This window comes from Pseudophryne corroboree, chromosome 7, assembly GCF_028390025.1.
Source record: "Pseudophryne corroboree isolate aPseCor3 chromosome 7, aPseCor3.hap2, whole genome shotgun sequence".
In the NCBI taxonomy this organism is placed as follows: domain Eukaryota; kingdom Metazoa; phylum Chordata; class Amphibia; order Anura; family Myobatrachidae; genus Pseudophryne; species Pseudophryne corroboree.
The window spans coordinates 176517865-176539745 of NC_086450.1; the positions used below are offsets into that span (position 1 = coordinate 176517865).

Here is a 21881-nt window from a genome sequence, read left to right on the forward strand (position 1 = left end):
ACGACACCCACAGAGTGGGAATAGAACCCGCGGTGACCGCAGGTTACCACCGAGCCTACAGCATGGCGAGCGGCTGTGCATCAGGCCCATTCTAACTACAAAAGGCCTGATCAACAGCCACACACCGTGCCAATTATTTGCAACTGCGCATGCGCAAAAATTTCTTACACACAGCGGTGCTGCTGCAATATTATTATTATTATTATTCTAGCCAGTTATTTATATAGCGCACACATATTCCGCAGCGCTTTATAGAGAATATATGCCCATTCACATCATTCCCTGCCCCAGCGGAGCTTACAATCTATATTCCCTACCACATGTACACGCGCACACATTCATACGAGGGTTAATTTTTGTTGGGATCCAATTGACCTACCAGTATATTTTTGGATTGTGGGAGGAAACCGGAGTAAACCCACGTAAGTACGGGGAGAATATACAAACTCCACACAGGTAGAGCCATGGTGGGAATCGAACCCATGATCTCAGTGCTGTGAGGCAGTAATACTAACTATTACACCATCCGTACTGCCCCGCAATAGAGACGGAACACTTCCGGATGGTTGTAGAAAAGCGATGGGGGTTCCCGGTCGGTTACTACAAATAAATGTAAAAATATCCCATTCAGTGATCATGTTATTGGACAGTCTCTCGAGCGTGTCGAAGCAAGCAGCTGCACTCACAGAAACACAGCCATAGTCAGATGGAAAGACTGTACCTCCCACTGGGCTGGTGCAACTGATGGTAGCATATAAGGATGTCATTTAATCACGTACAGACACTAGAAGTGGGTGTCTCAGTCCTCTCGGGAGATGCAGACTTTCCGTCTGAGTATGGCCTAAAGTGTGAGCGAGCGTACACAAACATTCCAGCATCAGCACATTACCAAACGCATTTCAGATTGTGTGATTCTGAAACCACAACTGCGACACTTTACAAGCACATTCGGGGCACATGCAAGGAATGACCGTAAAAATAAAAATAAAAAATTGCACAACTACATCCTACACTGACATAGCGTGCGACTTTGTGGTGCAACATACACAGATCCAGTAGCAGCTGGAAAGAACTACCACTAGAGATGGTTTCATTGAATCTCTTGGATTAGAGGACCTAAATTTCACTTTTTCCCAGTCAGCCCGATTGAGTAATTCTTCAATGAGTCAGTTTATTTGACCTTTGACCCCTTTCACACACATTTCACGCACAGAAGTGAAGGCATCATGAAGATCTCAGCAATGTGTAATAGACGACACTGTGTCATCAGTTCAACCTTCTTCTACACATTTGCACTGACTCAGGTAGTATACTGTATATGGGTATTTGCTCACTTCAAAAAAGTACTTTAAGGCTAGGGCCACACATAGCGGCCAAGCGGGTGCCGCTGAACGGTGACACACGGCACAACCGCACTGTGTCAACACAGTGCTAAACTGTAAGGAGAGAGGTAGGGGGTAGTAGCAAAGCCTTGGGGGAGATTTGCTAGAGTTTCTAAAAATAAAAAGTGGTGTTGCTCATAGCAACTAATCAGAATCTATAATTTCTCTATTTCATTTTAGAAAATTATAGAACCACTTGTCAGTTTTAGAAGCTTTAGTAAATCAGGAGTCTATTCAAGACACGGTGAAAAGTGTTGGGAAGTGAGCCAGTAGAGAAGTTGTCCATGGCAATCAATCAGCTGCTGCGTTTAATTTTATAGAATGCATTTTATAAATATTACCTCAACACTGATTGGTTGCCATGCGCAACTTCTCTACTAACTCCTCACTTCTCCACACACTTCACCGCTTCATGAATAGACTTCTCTATCCCTAAGAGAGAGCACAAGTAGAGCAGTAGTCTATAGCAACCAGCTCCTAACTGTTATTTATTTAGCACAGTCCTTAAAAATGACAGATTGATTGTTTTGGCAACTAGTCTACTTTATCTCTCTCCAAGGCTTGCGATATCTCCCCTTAAATATTTTATATAAAAGAGAAATACTAGGTGAACTATTACAAACAGTCTAATGAATGTTACAATACATAGGAGCACTTCAAGCAGAGGCGGCACTACCGCCAGTGCAACCAGTGTGTTGCACTGGGGCCTGCAACTGTCCAGGGGCCCAACGCATGTAATGAGTCAAACTGACTCATTACATGCCGCTGTGTGCTGCGGGCAACCGCTGCCCGCAGCACACAGCCGCCCGCAGGACACAGGAGTCGGAGAGGAGCGCAGAGGTCACGGGGGTAAGGAGAAGGAGGGAGGTGGAGGAGGGAGCCGCAGCAGCGCTTTGCTACTGGTTGAGGCGCTGCTGCTGCTGCCCCTCTGCTTCACTATAGGTTGTCTTCCGAGAACAGCCTATAGTGAAGCAGAGGGACAGCAGCAGCAGCGCCTCAACCAATAACACAGCGCTGCTGCGGCTCCCTCCTCCACCTTCTCTCCTGCCGGGAATCGTGATCTGCCAGAAGCTGCACCGAGGTCTGTCTGTCTTTCTTTCTTTCTTTTTGTGCGCAAAAAGGGGGACTGTCTGCCGCAATGTGTAAAAAGGGGGAATCTGCCTGCCGCAATGTGTAAAAAGGGGGAATCTGCCTGACGTAATGTGTAAAAAGGGGGAATCTTTGCCGCAATGTGTAAAAAGGGGGACTGTCTGCCGTAATGTGTAAAAAGGGCACACTGTCTGCCGTTATGTGTAAAAAGGGGGACGCTGTCTGCTGTAATGTGTAAAAAGAGGAATCTGTCCGCCATAAGGTGTAAAAGGGTCTCTACCTGGTGTAGTGGTGCTACTGTGCGGAGTAATTTGCATAATGGAGACTACTGTGCACCGTTTTATAAATTGGTATTATTTTGTGGCCACACCTCTACCCCACGAAGCCACGCCATTATGTATTTTTGCGCGCGCCTACGGCGAGCACTGCCCCTGTTTTGCATGCAGGGGTGGGGCTCCGATTCAGTTTCTTGCACACAGTGCTAAAATGTCTAGTTACGGCACTGTTGCTAGGTACCCATTTCTCTGGCCCTGAGCAGGTCCCCCTCACCAGATCCTCTCCAGGGGTGAGGGGGTGGACTTGGATGGGATGGGGGGCAAAGCATTTTGTCGCACCTGGGCCCACCGCTCGCTAGTTCCGCCACTGACTTCAAGACAGGAGAGGCTCATGTGCAGCCTCCGTGTTGTCTCCCCCTCTCTCGCTGGTGCACATGCCAAGTAGACTTTGGCACTGAAATGTGCAGATCTCCGGGAAAACAGCGCTGGTGCACGTTTCCTGGAGATTTCTCTACTGAGCATGGGTCACACGTGCCACCTTTTAAGTTCTTCTCTCCGGGATAAGCCTGGAGAGGAGCTGTAGCTGGTCAGTTCGGGGGACAGGGCTGGGCTCTCACTCTCACATAATTCGGCCCCAAAATGCCACGACTCGTGAGTCTGATTTACGTAAGTTAGCTGCGCCCCCTCCGTATACAGACATGAGTCCCAGTATTAGTTCCCCATCCTGCCTACTTCACTAGGAAGGTGGACGGTATACAGGAGATGCACCTACTCTAATAGTGAGTCTCCTGCAGCTTCCAGGAGGATAGGCAAGCATGGCATACACAGATCTCTGGGAATATGGTGCTGATGACACCCGGCGTACAGAGGCAAGTACAGTGTATGGGTACATGGCGTGCAGTATTGGGATCCCCGAGCCCAAAGGCTCCTGTGTACCACACACCCATGTCTCAGAGGTGACATAGTGGAGTCTAAGCTGTTGCAGGGATGGGTTCAGTATTATATCCCGATGGATGGGATGCCGGCGGTCAGAATACCGACAGCTGCATCCCGACCATCAGAATCCTGACAGCTCCGTGGAAAGTACCCTAGCCCTAACCATTCCTTGTGGGTGCCTAAACCTAACCCTCACCCTCCACGGTGGTGCCTAACCCTAACCCTCCCCGCTTGGTGCCTAACCATAACCTACCCTTCAAGGTGCCTAAACCTAACCCTCTCTCCCCGGTACCTAAGCATACCTTTCCCGTTTCTGCACGTAACCCTAACCCTCCTTCCAATGCATAAACCTAAACCCTACACATATACTTCCTACGGCAGGACGCGATCGCTTCCCACTAGAAGAATGATCAGGATTCCGGCTGTCGATATTGAGGCACCGGAATCCCGACCTCAGGGATTTCGACTTCGGGCTTCTGGCGTCGGTACATCGACCCCCCAGGATCCGGTCCTTCGGGATATTAGCTGCATCCCCCAGGGATAATACCAGTGAATGCTGTGTGTATGGTAACACCATGGGCAGAGGTATAATCATCTGTGAGAATATATCCTTAAACGTATATTGGCTACACATATTGGGACTCATGCAGAGTTGGACACAAACAAAACACATAACATAATAATAGTGCATTTACCCTCATATACAGAGTCAGACGCATCTCATGTTGCACCTAGCTCTGCTCTAGGACCATATATAAAATGGAAGCTGTTCAATCAATTCAGTATATATGCCATGTTTATATCATGTGTACTTACAGTAGATACATCTCTACCCACCAGGTCAACAGCACAAGGAAACTTTGTTGACATTCAATTTAAAGTAAAAAATGTAAATGAAAGCAGCAAACAATTTATTCAAACATTTCTAAAATTTTAGCTTCAGCCAATCAGAAGCAGTTCATGAATGCTGACCCCCATTATTGCCAGAGTGTATTTCCACCAGCCCTCGGGCATCTGTAAGTGATCAAGCTGCTGAGAGGGGTGTATGCCATCTCCTTGCAGGTCTGTCCCAGTTTGCAATTTGCTAGTCTACTACTGCATCCCCTTCTCATCCTGGTCCTGCCAGTACAAGCATTAAAAGACGGAAGTATCAAATCTGATTACATGGACAGGGAGCATGAGCAAATCCCAGCAGGGAGTGGCCACACCCTCAGGGTCATGCTTAGTACTTCTTAAGTCGCCCACACCAGCACACGCTCACCACGGATATGCAGACAGAGCAGCAGTTACAGGGAGATACCATCAAACCTTCCCACTTGTTGGGCAAAGTGATCCCTATCAGGATGGCATGACACTCAGTGCCCTCAATCTAAGACCGTTACACTAAAATCAAAAGAGTTGAGTGGTATGGCAACACGAGTACCCAACAGAGCTGTAAATAAAATACTTAAACTGTACAGAAGAGAAATATTCCTTTATGGGGACATATCTTATCCCCAAAAATATATATTATCCCTACCCCACCATAGTCATCATTCAGATGTGGTTGGAGTTGCTATTGCAGCAGCTTACATGGAAGCAGCAGTGATAGCACTTATACCACTTTCATACCAAAAACTGCGGGACAGTCCCGGAATCATGCAGGGACATTCCAGGGTTGGGCGCCTTTCATACCACAGTCAGCAACCCGGCATATTGCCGGGTTGCTGACGTCAGCGGTGACGACACTAGAGTTCACATGATCTCCAAGCGCTGCCCGTACATACAGAGTGAACGGGAGCTGGGTTGCATCGACCCGACTCACATTCACACCGCATAGTGAGCCTGGTTGAACACGGGTTCAACCCTGCTCAAGAGCAGGGTTGAAATACCGGGTCACTGGACCCGGTATTTCAACCCCGGCACCCTTTCATACCGCACATGAACACGGGTTTGGCGCGTTCATGTGCTAAAAACCCGTGTTCAGAGGTGCTGGTGTGAAAGGGGTATAATATAGTAATGCAGCAAGAGTCATCCTATGAGGTACTATCAAATCATCTCCGACACTATCAGCCACCTGGTGACCTATGGGGTTGCACATGCCAGTCGCTGCAGCTGCTACCTAGACCTAAAGGACAGGAAATCTGCGTCACCTGATGGAGATCCTGGCCTCTTTCCCTCCCCTGCAATGGTGGCAACACATCTCCATTTGGAGAAAAGGAATCAGTCGCCATCCCCTCCACACCACCAAATGGCATCAGCCAATCACTGACGGTCTGATGCCATCCTGCATTTGTCATCGCAGGACCCATTCGCACATGCACAGAGTGGGTCCTGCACATGTGTAAAGTACCAATAATCTGTACTTTGCGACGGACAAAGCTTCTCCGACCACAATTGAATTGCCCCCAATAAGTAGTTAGAATCTCACTAACTACTTTAGGATTAGTGTTTAGTAGAACAACAACTATGCCCTGAACTATTAATATTCTAGGAGGAATATTTCCTGTTCTAATTCTAAATATAAATCCATAATGCTAACAGATTTTTCAGATAGCCCCTAAATGATCCATTATTCAGTGTGTTTGACTAATGGCAGCACGCTTACTGTATTCATTCATCAAAAGGACACAGATCAGTAACAAATGAAGGGGGTAGGCCTTGACCAACGGGCACCTAAACATGGGCATCTAAACATTAACAGCAGCGCAGATTAGTGAGGTGAAGATCATGTTAAACAGATGCAGCAACTTGTGTTTAGCAACATTCACCTTTGTATGTAATCAAATACAACTTGTTTTAAGGGATTTGATATGTAATACCGACAGATAGGACGCCGACTGTCAGTATCCCGACAGCGGCATTCCCGTCTGCAAGGCAGCGAATCCCCTCACGGGCTCACTGTGCTCACAAGGCAATGGGTCTATTCCCACTCGGTTGGTGGTGTGGGCCCACCAACCGAGAGGGAATTACGAGTGTATGTCTGTATTCCGGTCGCCGGTAAAATGACGTGTGTTGGGATTCCAGCGTCGGTCTACTGACCGCCAGTATCCCAACAGCTGGCATTTTGACTGCATCCCGTTTTAAACGAAGATCCTAAATGAATGCATACAATTCCTGTCAATTCATGATTTTCCAGCAGCCTTATCCTGTCAGAGTGATGATCTCTGCCTCATCCATTGCTGTAGTAACCACATCCTGGCCTATAATAACGGTCCCAGGACCCCCGCAGATGGCATTCACACCCACGGAAAATACATAGGGACACACGCACCCTGTGTCTGGACTGCAGACTGGAAGTCCCCCTTAGTAGAAGATTTTTGTGAATAACAACATCTTAGCACGAGGGGTCTGACTGAGGAATGTGAAACATCCCTTACAATAACATTATTCACATCTGTGAACAGCTGGTCTACTGTCTTACTTACGCCTTTTATCCAGAATCAATGACTAAATGCACTAAGTGGAGTAGGAATAGGAACCCACGGCAGAACAATGGTAAATCTGGTCCAGGATCAATGAGATACAGAACGCTTAAGCCAAATTTCTAGAGGACATAACAGCAAAGAGAAGAGGAAAAATAATAATCTGAGTTGCAGCACGCAAAGTTACCCCTTCTCTCTCGTCTAGGCTGCATTGTCCTACCAGGATTTATAGCTCACAGCAGTTCCTTCCTGAAAGCAAAAGCCAGGGATACAGCGAATAGCCAGCGCTATGTAACAATACTTTAGACCAAGAATTGCTACATATATGAAGAACTCACAATAGGGCATAAATACATAAAATGAGTTTTATGGTAAGAACTTACCTTTGTTAAAACTCTTTCTGCGAGGTACACTGGGCTCCACAAGGAAAGACATAGGGGGTGTAGAGTAGGATCTTGATCCGAGGCACCAACAGGCTCAAAAGCTTTGACCGTTCCCAGAATGCATAACGCCGCCTCCTCTATAACCCCGTCTCCCTGCACAGGAGCTCAGTTTTTAGTTAACCAGCCCAATGCAGTAGCAGGAAAAGAGACGACAACGGTTAGTAGCCACATACACCACATTCTCATGACAGGAGAAGTGTCAGCGGCTAATGCCATACCAACCCAAAGAAGCTAAGTGCGTCAGGGTGGGCGCCTTGTGGAGCCCAGTGTACCTCGCAGAAAAGTTCTTACCATAAAACTCATTTTCTGCTGCGGGGTACACTGGGCTCCACAAGGAAAGACATAGGGGATGTCCAAAGGAAGCATCCTGGGAAGCGGCAGTATTGAAGGCATAGAACCTTATGAACGTGTTCACTGAGGACCACGTAGCCGCCTTGCACAATTGTTCAAGGGTCGCACCACGGCGGGCCGCCCAAGAAGGTCCAACAGACCGAGTAGAATGGGCCGCAGGAGCTGATAGACCAGCCCTCACATAAGCATGTGCAATCACCATTCTAATCCATCTGGCCAAAGTTTGCTTGTGAGCAGGCCAGCCCCGTTTGTGAAATCCAAACAACACAAAGAGAGAACCAGATTTCCTAATAGAAGCAGTTCTCTTCACATAGATACGGAGAGCCCGTACCACATCCAAAGACCGCTCTCTGGGAGACAGATCAGGAGAAACAAGTGCCGGAACCACAATCTCCTGGTTAAGGTGGAACGAAGAAACCACCTTAGGTAAATATCCGGGATGAGTCCTAAGAACCGCCCGGTCATGGTGAAATATCAGATATGGGGAACTACAAGACAAGGCACCCAAATCCGACACTCTTCTAGCTGAAGCAATAGCCAGCAGAAACACCACCTTAAAAGGAAAGCCACTTTAGATCAGCTGAACCAAGAGGTTCAAACGGAGACTCTTGTAATGCCTCCAAAACCACCGACAAGTCCCAAGGAGCCACATGCGGGACATAGGGATGTTGGATACGCAACACACTCTGAGTAAAGGTATGCACATCAGGTAAGGTCGCAATCTTTCTCTGAAACCACACCGACAAGGCAGATATTTGAACCTTGAGGGAGGCCAAACGCAGGCCTAAGTCCAGGCCCTGCTGAAGAAAGGCCAACAACTTGGCTATACTAAACTTGGAAGCGTCATAATCGTTAGATGCGCACCAAACAAAGTAAGAATGCCAGACCCTATAGTAAATCCAAGCAGAAGCCGGTTTCCGGGCTCGCAACACAGTTCGAATGACCGCCTCAGAAAACCCTTTAGCCCTTAAGACGGAAGCTTCAAGAGCCACGCCGTCAAAGACAGCCGGGCTAGGTCCTGGTAGACACAGGGGCCCTGAACGAGGAGGTCTGGGTGTTGTAGAAGTAGAATTGGACGCTCTGACGATAGGCCCTGCAGGTCTGAGAACCAGTGCCTTCTGGGCCACGCTGGAGCTATGAGAAGCAGAATTCCTCTTTCTTGCTTGAACTTCCGAATTACCCTGGGCAGGAGTGACACTGGAGGGAACACGTACGGCAGCCGAACCTCCATGGCACCGCCAGCGCATCCACGAATGCTGCTTGAGGATCCCTTGTCCTTGCTCCGAAGACCGGAACTTGGGGTTGTGTCGAGACGCCTTCAGATCCACGTCTGGAAGGCCCCACTTTTCCACTAGGAGTTGAAACACTTCTGGATGGAGGCCCCACTCTCCGGCGTGTACGTCCTGACGACTGAGAAAGTCCGCTTCCCAATTCAGAATTCCCGGAATAAATATTGCCGATATGGCCGGTAGATGGCGTTCCGCCCAATGTAGAATCCGTGAGACTTCCTTCATTGCCAAACGGCTTTGAGTGCCGCCTTGATGGTTTATGTAAGCCACTGTGGTGGCGCTGTCCGACTGTACTTGAACAGGATGGTTCTGAATTAAATGCTGGGCCAGGGTCAACGCATTGAAGACCGCCCGCAATTCCAGAATGTTGATCGAGAGGAGAGATTACTCCTTGGTCCACTGACCCTGAAGGGAGTGTTGCTCCAGCACTGCGCCCAAACCTCTTAGACTGGCATCTGTCGTCAACAGGACCCAGTCGGATATCCAGAAGGGACGGCCCCTGCACAATCGTTGGTCCTGGAGCCACCAGTGCAGCGACAGACGGACCTCCGGAGTCAATGAGATCATGTGAGACCTGATCCGGTGAGGCAGGCCGTCCCACTTGGCTAGAATCAGCCTCTGGAGGGGGCAAGAATGGAATTGAGCATACTCCACCATGTCGAATGCTGATACCATGAGGCCCAGCACCTGCATCGCCGAATGTACCGACACTTGCGGACGAGAAAGGAAGCAATGAATCCTGTCCTGAAGCTTCAGGACTTTCTCCTGAGACAAGAACAACCGTTGGTTGTGAGTGTCCAATAGCGCTCCCAGGTGCACCATGCTCTGAGCAGGGACCAGGGAGGATTTCTTCCAGTTGATGAGCCACCCGTGGGCTTGTAGAAACCGGACAGTCATATCCAGATGACGTAGGAAAAATTCTGGGGAATTTGCCAGGATTAACAAGTCGTCCAGATACGGCAGTATCCTGACCCCTTGACGGCGCAGTACCACCGTCATCACCGCCATAACTTTGGTGAAGACTCGCGGAGCTGTAGTTAAACCAAAAGGTAACGCCCGAAAACTGGTAATGGAGGTTGCCAATCGCAAACCTCAGGTACTGCTGATGTGACACTGAAATAGGAATATGCAGGTAAGCATCCTGTATGTCCAGGGAGACCATGTAGTCCCCAGGCCAGAACTATAGAGCGAAGGGTTTCCATACGGAACTTGGAAACTTTCACAAACCTGTTCAATGCCTTGAGGTTGAGAATGGGCCGGGAGGACCCATTCGGTTTTGGGACCAGAAACAGCGGAGAATAGTACCCCCGGCCCCTCTGAGCAAGATGCACCTGTACTACGACTCCTGTATCCAGGAGGGTCTGTACCCCCGAATGTAGAGTGTTTGCCTTTGTCTGGTCCAACAGGACGTCTGTCCGGCAAAATCGATGAGGGGGTCTGTTTTTGAAGGCTATAGCGTAACCTCGAGTGACGACTTCCCATACCCAGGCATCTGAAGTGGTCTTCAACCATTCCTGAGTATACCCTAGAAGCCGGCCCCCACCCTGGGATCCCCCAGGAGGAGGCCCGTCCCGTCATGCAGCAGGCTTATCGGTCTTAGAAGCTGGCTGACGGGTAGCCCAGGCTCTTTTGGGCTTCGGCTTACCAGGTTTGGAAGTGCGGGCCTGCTTGTTGTACGCCTGACCTTTTGCTTTACCTGAAGGACGAAAGGGGCGAAAGGACGGACCTTTAGCCTTCGACACAGAAGGAGCGGTACTTGGCAGACAGGCAGTTTTGGAAGTAGCCAAGTCAGCCACTATCTTATTTAAGTCCTCCCCAAACAGAATATCTCCCTTGAAAGGGAGTACCTTTCTAGAATCCAGATCCACAGACCAGGATCTCAGCCACAATATCCGGCGAGCCAGGACTGATGTAGTAGAGGCCTTGGCTGCTAGGATACCGGCATCAGAAGCCGCCTCTTTAATATAGTGAGAAGCTGTGACAATATATGACAAGCATTGTTAAGCATGGTCAGAAGAGATTTCAGCTTCTAACTCTAGGGCCCATGCTTCAATAGCCTCTGCAGCCCATGTTGCTGCAATAGTGGGCCTTTGTGCAGCACCCGTGAGGTTGTAAATCGCTTTCAGACAACCCTCCACACGTTTATCCGTAGGCTCTTTTAGAGACGTGACGGTAGTGACAGGTAGAGCTGAGGAAACTACCATCCTAGCCACATGTGAGTCTACTGGAGGAGGCGTTTCCCAATTTTTAGACAGCTCTGGCGCGAGGGGATAGCGAGCCAGCATCTTCTTTTGAGGCACAAACTTCTTTCCCAGGTTTCCTGACGTATATCCACTAGGTGGTCAGAGTGAGGTAAAACTTGTTTAACCACCTTCTGGTGCTTGAACCTATCTGGTTTCTTAGGAGGGGCGGATGGCTCGGATTCATCCGTAATCTGTAAAATCAACTTAATAGCCTCCAAAAGATCAGGAACATCCACATGTGAACTACCCTCCCCCTCAGCAGTATCTGTGTCAGAATCTGTGGGGTCAGTGTAAGCGCCATCTTCATCAGACGAGGTGTCAGTGACAGCAGTGGATTGTGAGGAGATAAGAGCTCGCTTAGCGGACCCCTTGGTCTTAGGTGAGTGAGGGTCAGACTTTTTAGTAGTCAAGGACTGGTTCAACTTCTTCAATTGTGCAGACAAATTATCCGCCCACGGCGGGTTAGCTGCAGGGACCACATACGGTTGCACCGGCATAGGAGGTCCCATAGGGGGTGTTAGTTAAGTAACTAGCGTATGTAGAAGCGTGGAGAAAGTAGCCCAAGGTGGGTCGTAATGCATCCCCGTTGCCACAGTCCCACTGGGGCGCAAGGAGCACCCAGAACCAGAGCCCACAGCTGCTATGGTCTCCTCATATGGATCTGTGGCTTCAGCAACACCGGCAGTGTGTTCAGCCCCAGAACCGTTACCTTCAGAAGCAGACATGATATAACTTGCAGTATCAGGTAACACAGTACAATTGTCAGCAGCACAATACCTCTTGCCCAAACCCCTGCGCAGTGTAGCCAGCACAAGCAGGGATACAGGAGAGATATGGTGACTAAAATCACAGAGAAAAATACGTATTAGAGTATATCTTGTGAAAATCCTATATAATAATAAAACCTGACGCACCAAGCCCCCTCAGGTTATAGAATATAGGGATAGCAAGTTGAGTGAGAGACACGAAATGGAAACCACTCAGCAAGCTAATGCACACACATATAGTCACAGTTATACAATGCAGAGGTTATTACTAACAAGAATACTGCACTGGACCAGCTTATATATATAGCTATGTAGTCAATAGATATAACACTGCACAGTAAGAACTGGATGTATATCACAGGGTACTTGTACCAGAGAACCCTGACTAAATGCACTCTTTCTTAACTAACACTGTCTAATTGACATGTAGAATACTTAAGTGTCATGTAAAGTCACAGCGCTGTCAACCAGGCGGCTTTACAAAGGAGGATTTGCCCAAGCAGTCCCAAGAACAGTGTAGCTGAGAGAAATGGCGCCCAAACACGGACAGGGAGTGAGGGAGAGACAGATATGCAGCTCCAGGGCGGGAACATTTGCTGGAAATGGCGCCCTGGGGCTGGGTAGGTGCTCCAGGTCTAAGCCTTATCCCCTCTACTGGCAAAACCACAAGGTACTGCGGGCTACACACAAAAAAGGTGTTAAGAGAAAACCTGACCTGCACTCATGCCCTGGTGATCTATTGGGATGGCCTGTACTGCCACGGTGTCCAACGCCAGCGCGCGCGGCCCGCCTCCCACCGACCGCACCGGATCGCGGTAAAGCACTGGTCCTGCGAGCAGGACCCACTCACCACCTCCCGAAGCGCGGCCACACGATCCCGGAGAGCCCCCGTTGTGTGTGCCTGACTCAGAAGAAAACCGGAGCCTCCTGCTGTAGTTACCCGGCAACCAGGGCTCGGGAGTGTACAGCGCCGCTGGGGAGAGATGGAGCTGCAGCAGTGAATGTCACTAGACATGTACACTCTGCTGCAGCCCTTGAAGTCTTCACTTTTCTTCTCAAAAAAAGCTCTTCTTAGGGCTGCCTAGAGCAGCCCCTCTGTTATGTGCCTGCTATCTGCGGCACCAACTACAAAACTGAGCTCCTGTGCAGGGAGGCGGGGTTATAGAGGAGGCGGCGCTATGCATTCTGGGAACAGTTAAAGCTTTTGAGCCTGTTGGTGTCTCAGATCAAGATCCTACTCTACACCCCCTATGTCTTTCCTTGTGGAGCCCTGTGTATCCCGCAGCAGAAATTATATTAGTAAATAGTGGCACAGCTGTTCATACTGCCTCCTTGTAATTCAGGGGCTACATGTAATAGCCTCAGAGTTGCTGGATGTGCAGGATGTCTGCAAGTCTGCTTTTAATTGCCTTGTAAATGATTGCTGCTTTAAAAAAAAAAAAAAAAAACAGGCAGATCCGCATCTCTGGCAACTCGGAGGCTATTACATGTAGCCCCAGATTTGAAATTTAGATTTTGTGGTAATTAGAGCACAAAGTACTGCTTAGAAATGAGAGTATCTATCTTCTACTGTAAATTAGAGGGCTATGAGGCAAGGCCACGGTAAAGCCTCTGTTCCACTGTTACCAAATCAAATAGGGCACTTTTACCTGGCACAAGTGGTAATGATACGGTCACTCATTCTCAGGGCGATATTCAAATGTTATTGCAGGTCCCTGCGCGTGCCTGACAGCAACATTTGAATAGCTGCTGCCAACGGGTGCAAGAATTTCATTCCCGCTCGCTACCCCCGGGGGTAGAGAGCTAAAATGCGCAAAAAGTGACCCCTTTGGGCACCCAAATGGGACTTTTCGCATTGCGTGATAATGGGGTGGGGACAATTTAATATCGCCCGCTTACTTCTGTCACTCTAGATGGGAGATCGGGCACGATTACACAATTGAATTCCCCCTTCAGATGTTTTAGGTTCTGGAGAATAGGAAGTCAATGTAGTGACATCACTGCAGGTACACTGTTGGCCGTAACTGTTTGGTGGTAATGCACTCTATTATCTGCTTCTGTGCAGTGGCGCACTCCCCGCCACCTTCTCAGTGCTCCGAGGGCTGTTACATATGTATAATGATCAGGTTCTCCTAATAAATATTGAAGTTATAATATCTGAACTCAACATTTATTAACATGGCATAGGCCCTGTGCTGAATTTTAAGGGGGGTACACACGGGGAGATGTGTGCTGAGTGATCTATCACACAACGCTCACTATGGGGCATACACTCGGAGAGATCTGTGCTTAATTTCTAAGCAATCTAGTAAGATTGCTTAGAAATTAAGCATACATCTCTCTGCGTGTTCCCCCCTTTATTACAAGGACATATTAAATCCTACTATACATATATTATTGCCACTGGTGCATTCTAAAAGTATATAGGATAAAAACTGCTAACTTCCATAGTCGCTCTTCTCAATCCTCTGCGGGAAGCACCAGTTTCCTATTTACATACAGAGTAGATCTGTGCATGTACAGTGTTTATAACAAGCAGAAAAGTCAGTGCCCAATTATGTGCGTATGGAGTGATACATAGCAGAATTGCCAGCATGTATGCTCTCTCGCACCATTATCTCCAATGCTGTAAATTACTGTATGGTAATCGCCCAGAGATCTGCCAGCTTAACTCTAGTAGAACAAAATATACAATGCAGCTTAACAACAGCTCGGAGCAATTCTTTAATTGACTGCTAAGGATTTTTGTTTGCATTCTGCAGGAAGCAGGCTTCTTCATGTGATATATTTATACTTATTTATTATAGATTGGAATAATGCTAATATTAATGAGGAAGAAGATACATTCAGAATGTACTTTCCGTGTGAATTTTACAATTAGCATTAACAGAGGTTTTATCACTGCCCTTATTTCCTTTTGCATTGCACTTACCTGCCCATAGTCAGTGGTGAACAGGACGTCTCCATCGCTGCAGGAGGTGACAGTTGCTGGGACCAAGCTGCCATTCACGACCAGCCACACGCGGCTTCCCTAGAAAACAACCAGAGAGAGAGATTAATAATAGCAGATGAAGACAGTGAATTTCCTGAGGTGGTCCTGCAGCACTGGCTATCTGTTAAGCATGCTATAGGGCCCTGCCACATACTGTACATTTGTTATATACTGCTGGCCACGCAGTTTTAGGCCCAATATTGGAAATGTTAGCATGTGGGAGGCTAAATCATACAAATAGTGAGACCATTTTAATTCCTTGGACATACAGCTCATATCAGCTCTGCGACACAACAGTATAAAGGATCAGCACAGGGGACAGGGAATGCGTCCTCTGGGTAAAAATGTCCGATTCCATAGAGGTGTCATAGCAGGGGGTCACCATTGGCAAAATCCAGCCAGGACAATGAGCACAAGAATGGAAATATTTTTCTCTTTAGGACACGGTTAGAATGATTGCATCCTCTAGGGACTGACTGACAGGATGATGGACAGCTTGTCACAGACACACAGATCCAGCAAAGTAGGAATGGAGAATAATGCTCTTACAGTATCTTCCAGTTCCCGAGCGTGCAGCGATTTTGCAAAGAAAACTGCAGACACTACACTTAAATTATTTAAAACACCTTATGTCATACACCAAACACATTTAACCCCTACTGCTTAGCTCCTTAGGCAAATCATCAAGTTGTACTCGTCACACTCAAAGCAACTAAAGGGTTCCAGCTGAGGTAACCATTTTGTTCCTCATGTGATGTCACCAGTTCTTAGTGAACAGACAGAACTAGTGAAATTACAGGGGAAATGTATTACGCCTTGGAGAGTAATAAAGTGAGAAAGATAAAGTACCAGCCAATCCGCTTCTAACTGCCATGTTGCAGGTTGTGTTTGAAAAATTACAGTTAGGAGCTAATTGGTTCATAGTTTATCTCTCTCCACTTTATGACTCTCCAGGGCATATTGTAGTACATATCACCCTAAGCGAGTAACCAAAATAGCTGCCAGCAAATGTGCCACAACAAAGGCATAGGCTGCATTTTCATGAATATACAGTATATGGTTTAAGCCTACAGTACTGCTACCCCTAATCCACCAGAAGATTAATGTGCAGGCTCCCTTTTTATATTACAATGTAAATGAAAATACATCAGGCAGACCCCCCCCCCCCCCCCTAGCAGACAGCTCTGCATAAGTACTGTCCAGTGACGTGCGGTGAGGTCAGTGACTGGTGAGACACTGGTTGGAAAAAAAAAAAAAAAAAGCATAGGGTTCCCCTCTATTACGCAGAACCAGCCAGGCGGGATAATGCCATAGCAGGGGAGACCCTCAGTATGGGGTCCCCCTGCCATAACATTGAACACTCCCTAAACCAGTCAGCCCAGAGATGGAATTCCTCGGAAAGTGGGGACCCCAAAAAATGTAAATGGATTCCCCCCTACTGAGCAACTACCAGCGCCCAGTGCTATGCCCCACACCCCTGGTGGCGGTGGGTGTGGGGTTAATAGTAGGCCAATATTGTTCTTTACAGGCGGCCTACAGGTCCCAGCAAGCCTGCCCCAGCATGCTGGCACTTGGAGAACCACAAGTTCCAGCATGCCCGGGCGCTAACACCTGTATTCCACCTGTAAAGAAAATATTAAAATAAAAACAATACCTGCTGTTAGAAAAGGTTATTATGCAGCACCTTCACCTGGGGGCGGTGGCCTTTAAGCTCTTTTTTATGGGCTCCGCCACCCCCAGGGCTTCCGGGGTCTTCTATCTTCGGGAGCTCTTGCCTGCTCCCTCCCCGCAGGCGGACTGACAGCCACTGCTTCGTCGCTGGCTTATATAAGCCAGTTGAGGGGGCAGGGCGATGACGAGGCGAGCCGTGATTGGCTCGTGGCGGCCATCTTGGATTTAAAAAATGGATCTGCTGCGCCATTTTTTAAATTGGTGATTCTCCGCAAACTGCATTAATGGCTGACAAACACTGGATCCAGGCCTGCAGCCATGAATGTCCGAGTACCACTGCTGCATCTTCCCGCTAACGCCCATGATCTGACGCCACTGGTCGCCGGTAGCTGCCGCCCGCGATGCCTGCTCATCAAACTTGTGATCAGCAGGCTAATCCTTTGTATGTTTTTAGAAAATAAAAAAATAGTATTTGTTAGGGGAGGAAAGGAGAGAGGGAGTGGGGGGACATGAATAAAATTTTGTTGTCCAGGGTTTCCATTAACTTAATAGTGGGTGCGGCGCTATTAAGTTAATGAAAGATCTGGACAACAAAATAGCAACTGTCAGTGTGTCTGTGTTAAAGTAATCACTTACATGCTGCCTGACAGCCCTGGCACCAGCACTGTCACACGGTCTCCCTGTACAGCACTGACAGTGACAGCCGTCACTGTCAGTGCTGCACCTGATGCCCAATCACATCGGCTGCATTGACAGGGGTGTGCTTTCCTATGAGCTGAAAGCACGTCTCTGTCCCTGAGGCACTTATACTAGTGCCGCTTCTGCTGCTTTTTCTAAATGGGCTTTTACAGACCTCTGCTTGGCTCAACCCCCCGCTTCCGGCCATTTATCATTGGCCATGGGAGGCACCGCTCTCGGTGCCTCAAAAACATATTTAAATGGGTTATTTAATCAGAAAATGATTAAAATAAAGTAAGCTTATCAGTAGTAGATCTTGCCACGGGCAAGCAGGACTTTTGCCCGGGGCGCCGGCCCATGGCAAGATCCGCTACTGTGCCCCCCGCAGTGAAGGGAACTAGACGCTACCCGTCTAGTTTACCTTCGTGGAGAGGACCTTTGCTATGCGGTGCGCAATGACGTCATCGCGCACCGCACAGCATTGTGGGACTGGCACAGAGACGCTAGGGGTCATGATTGACCTCTAGTGTCTATGCTGTGCTATGGGAGAGACGTCATGACGTCTCTCCCATAGATCCGAGGAGAGAAGCGGCGCCGGTCTGCAACGGTCGGGACACAGGAGCGGGGATTGTAAGTATTCATTTTTATTTTTATTTTTTAAATCTGCGCTACTGGGGGCACAAATGCGGGCGCTACTGGTGGCACAAGTGACTACGGCCCTGTATGAAGCCACGCCCCTATTTTTCACCCGGGGCGCCATAAGGGCTAGAACCGGCCCTGAAGCTTATACTAATGACACAGAATGTGTGTCATTAGTATATTCTTTGTATTATTTTAATCATTAATGCCACCCCTGCCTGCACGTCCCTGGTACTGTCTTTCCTACATATCCCTCCACAAAAACAGCAGTTTTATTACAGATAGTCATCACAAAAGCCTGGCATGGCCTCAGTTTGTCATTTCCATCAAGATTCCCTAAGAGGCCAGTTCCATGTACAGTATAAGCATATGTGAAATCATCAGTTATTAGACTAATGCACCTGCACACGCCGGCACAGAGGTCTATAAAATGTGGCTGCTTAGCGTTACATAAAACATAACATAACATAAAACCAGACTGATGAATGACGAGCTGAGGTGACCTACAGTAAAGGGCACAACCACCTGCATAGACACCAGTGTCATTTGACATATTCATGTTTTCAGTTAAGATAGTGTACATAATTAATTTTATATTATGATCCCCTCACCATAGAGTGCTCTTCAATATGTTGGTACTTTGTAAATAAAGAATAATATTAACAGTAATATTTTACATTACATTATTCTGAAAGATTATTTTGTAACTACAGTAATAATTGCAGATCTCTTTATGTACAACTTGCGGCTTTACAAATTTACTACAGTATGAATGATTAGTAAAGGAAAAATTCCAACAAGACTATAGTGAGGAAATCTCACTATGCCCTGCCCATCAGCGTACTTGGTATTTCACACGCCTAATACATTTGTGTGTACATGTGTAGAAAGCCTAAACAAAATAAAAAAAAAATATATAGTAATACAGGTTGAGTATCCCATATCCAAATATTCCGAAATACGGAATATTCTGAAATACGGATTTTTTTTTTTAGCGAGACTGAGATAGTGAAACCTTTGTTTTCTGATGGCTCAATGTACACAAACTTTGTTTAATACACTAAGTTATAACAAATATTGGCTAAAATAACCTTGAGCCTGTTAGTAGAAGGTGTATATGAAACAAATGCATTCTGTGCTTAGACTTGGGTCCCATCATAATGATGGTATGGAATTATTCCAAAATACGGACAAATCTGATATCCAAAATACTTCTGGTCCCAAGCATTTTGGATATGGGATACTGAACTTGTAACTGTAATTCCGCATCCATAACTCATCCTCCAGTCAGGGAACATACGAACAATGTCACAACCCTCTCAGGTGTTCTGAGGGAAGGAAACTGGTGACATCACTCCTAAACCTCCCTAAATGCACATTCCTCTATATGACCCCTCCCCGAACATCGAAGACAGATGGTTCAGTACTTGGATGTGATCTCATTATTCCCTATTAATAGGTGTCAGAAGTTCAGAACCACACAGACAGAGCTACTGGGGAGGAAGCAGGGTGGAGGCTCTAATCAAGCAGAAATTGTGCTCCAGGCAGAGGGACTGTAGTAAATCAGTCTCACTCCATTACCGCAGGGGACGCTGGTACAGGCTGGAAAGCTGCAGGCAGGTACACAGACATGGCTGGTAGGAAAGGGTGGGGGCAGCAGCGAGAATACACACAGACCTTCTCTAGATGCTTTAAAACAATCTCATCTTATTTTAGAAACAAAACAACAATAATAAATTGTAAGCTTTGCAGTATAGCAAGGTGCTAGACAGACTGATGGCGTCAGTGAACTACAACAGTTTGTGCTGTGTCATTTGCATTAAGAACCTAATTCAGGGTTGATCGCAAAAGTGAAATCATTCTTTAAAGGGCAAAACCATGCTGCACTGCAGGGGGGGCAGACATAACATGTGCAGAGAGAGTTAGATTTGGGTGGGGGGTGTTCAAACTGAAATCTAAATTGCAGTGTAAAAATAAAGCAGCCAGTATTTACCCTGCACAGAAACAAATCTAACTCTCCCTGCACATGTTATATCTGCCCTCCCTGCAGTGTACATGGTTTTGCCCATTAGAGAGAGATTTCGCTTTTGCGATCAGGTCTGAATTAGGCCCTAAGGGAACGATTTATCACCATCCGCATCTGATGATGCGGATGACAGGTGATATAGGTCAAACTCGCAATGCGATAATTGAGTACATCGCATGGATGTATCAATTATCGCATGCATTAGTCAATGCGATGCCTCTCCGCAGCATCATTGGGGTATTTTTAGTTAAAAATACCTCGATGTCCTGCTGCACATGCGCTGCCACCCATTGCTACCGCCGCCATCAGGGTTCCCCCCTCCATCGCGACTACCCCCGCACTGCCAACAGCCCCCACCCCGGGGATTGATACTTACCAGTCCAAGGAGCTGATGTCCGCTGCTTCCAGGAGGCCTCCAGGCGCCAGATACTGCTTTTGTGCTGTGACCCCCGGTGCTGTAAAGTGAGCTGCTGCGTTGCAGCGTCACTTTACTGCACAGGTGTCACAGCGCAGCACGTGGAGGACCTCGTGCCCAGCAGCGTTCACCGGAGCACCGATCCCTGGTTCCTGGGACTGGTAAGTATGTTTTGTGTTGTTTTTACTCTTTTAAGGTGATCAGCTTGTGTGTCCATCGGACACACAAGCATAGAGCAAGGCTTCCAATGTACGTCCCTTATGTGAGCACAAATAGGTCTAGCTCTGCGTTAAGCTCAATTTGCGGCACAATCCCGACATATTCTCCCTCTGTGGGTGTCCACGACACCCATAGAGGGAGCATAAATTAGTGTGCCGAGCGTAGCGAGGCACCGTGCCCGCAGCGCGTCGAGTGCAGCAACCCCGCAAGGGGCTGCGTTGCGCTCGCCCCCGTCGGGATTGTGCCGGTATTCCGACCGCCGGGATTCCGTCCGGTGGTATCGCGTACTGATCCCGTTACAAATTGTGACTAATTTTTACAATATTTACCAAAAGTGCAATTTTGCAATTTCAACATATAGATGCAATTCTCATCAGCTTTCTCAATTCTCTTGGACTTACAAGTTAATATCTATTGAAGAGGAGTATTAAATATGCAAAAAAAAGTTAATAGTAAAAAAAATTCAGTAAACATGATGATAGGACTGTAGTGCTCAAAAGCCTTTTAAAAATGTTAATAACTATTAACGAGTAAATGTCAGCAGAATTATACGGTGTATAAATAATCCATATTCATAAATACAATACAATACAATACAATACATATAACATAACAAACAATGCAGCGTCACAAGAGTTAATAAAAGGCTGCCACAACTGTACATTGTGTTGCTATTATCCATTGTTCAGCTGTACTGACTTCATTTCAGCCTATGTTTATTCTCCATGTGAATCGTTCAGAGGGGTAAATTTACAAAGGTGACATTTTATTTTTAGAACTGGTGCTGTTGCCCATAGCAACCAGATTCTATTATGTTCTAGAAGCAGCTAAATAAATGTTATGTAGAATTTGATTGGTTGCTATAAGCAAATCACCAGTTCTAAAAAAAAAAAAAAAAAACTCCCACCGTAGTAAATTTACCCCAAAGTCTTACACCTCACACATCCATTTTTCTGGTGTCAACAACCACCGTGCCTGGATCTTGCTGAGCACTCCCCCTTTCTCTGCATAGAGATGGATACAGCACTTTCATCAAATAGGTTCGCAGCAGTCTTGTTAATG

General features: G+C 47.3%; 1 protein-coding gene across 1 annotated transcript in view; it reads right to left on the reverse strand.

Moving 5' to 3' along the window:
* The window catches only part of LOC134944878 (unconventional myosin-X-like), a 271284-nt gene that overhangs the window by 193483 nt on the left and 55920 nt on the right, over positions 1 to 21881 (reverse strand). Inside the window, exon 2 of the mRNA XM_063933792.1 lies at positions 15112 to 15210. Coding sequence (XP_063789862.1) covers positions 15112 to 15210 — 99 coding nt within the window. The remainder of the gene's footprint in view (positions 1 to 15111; positions 15211 to 21881) is intronic.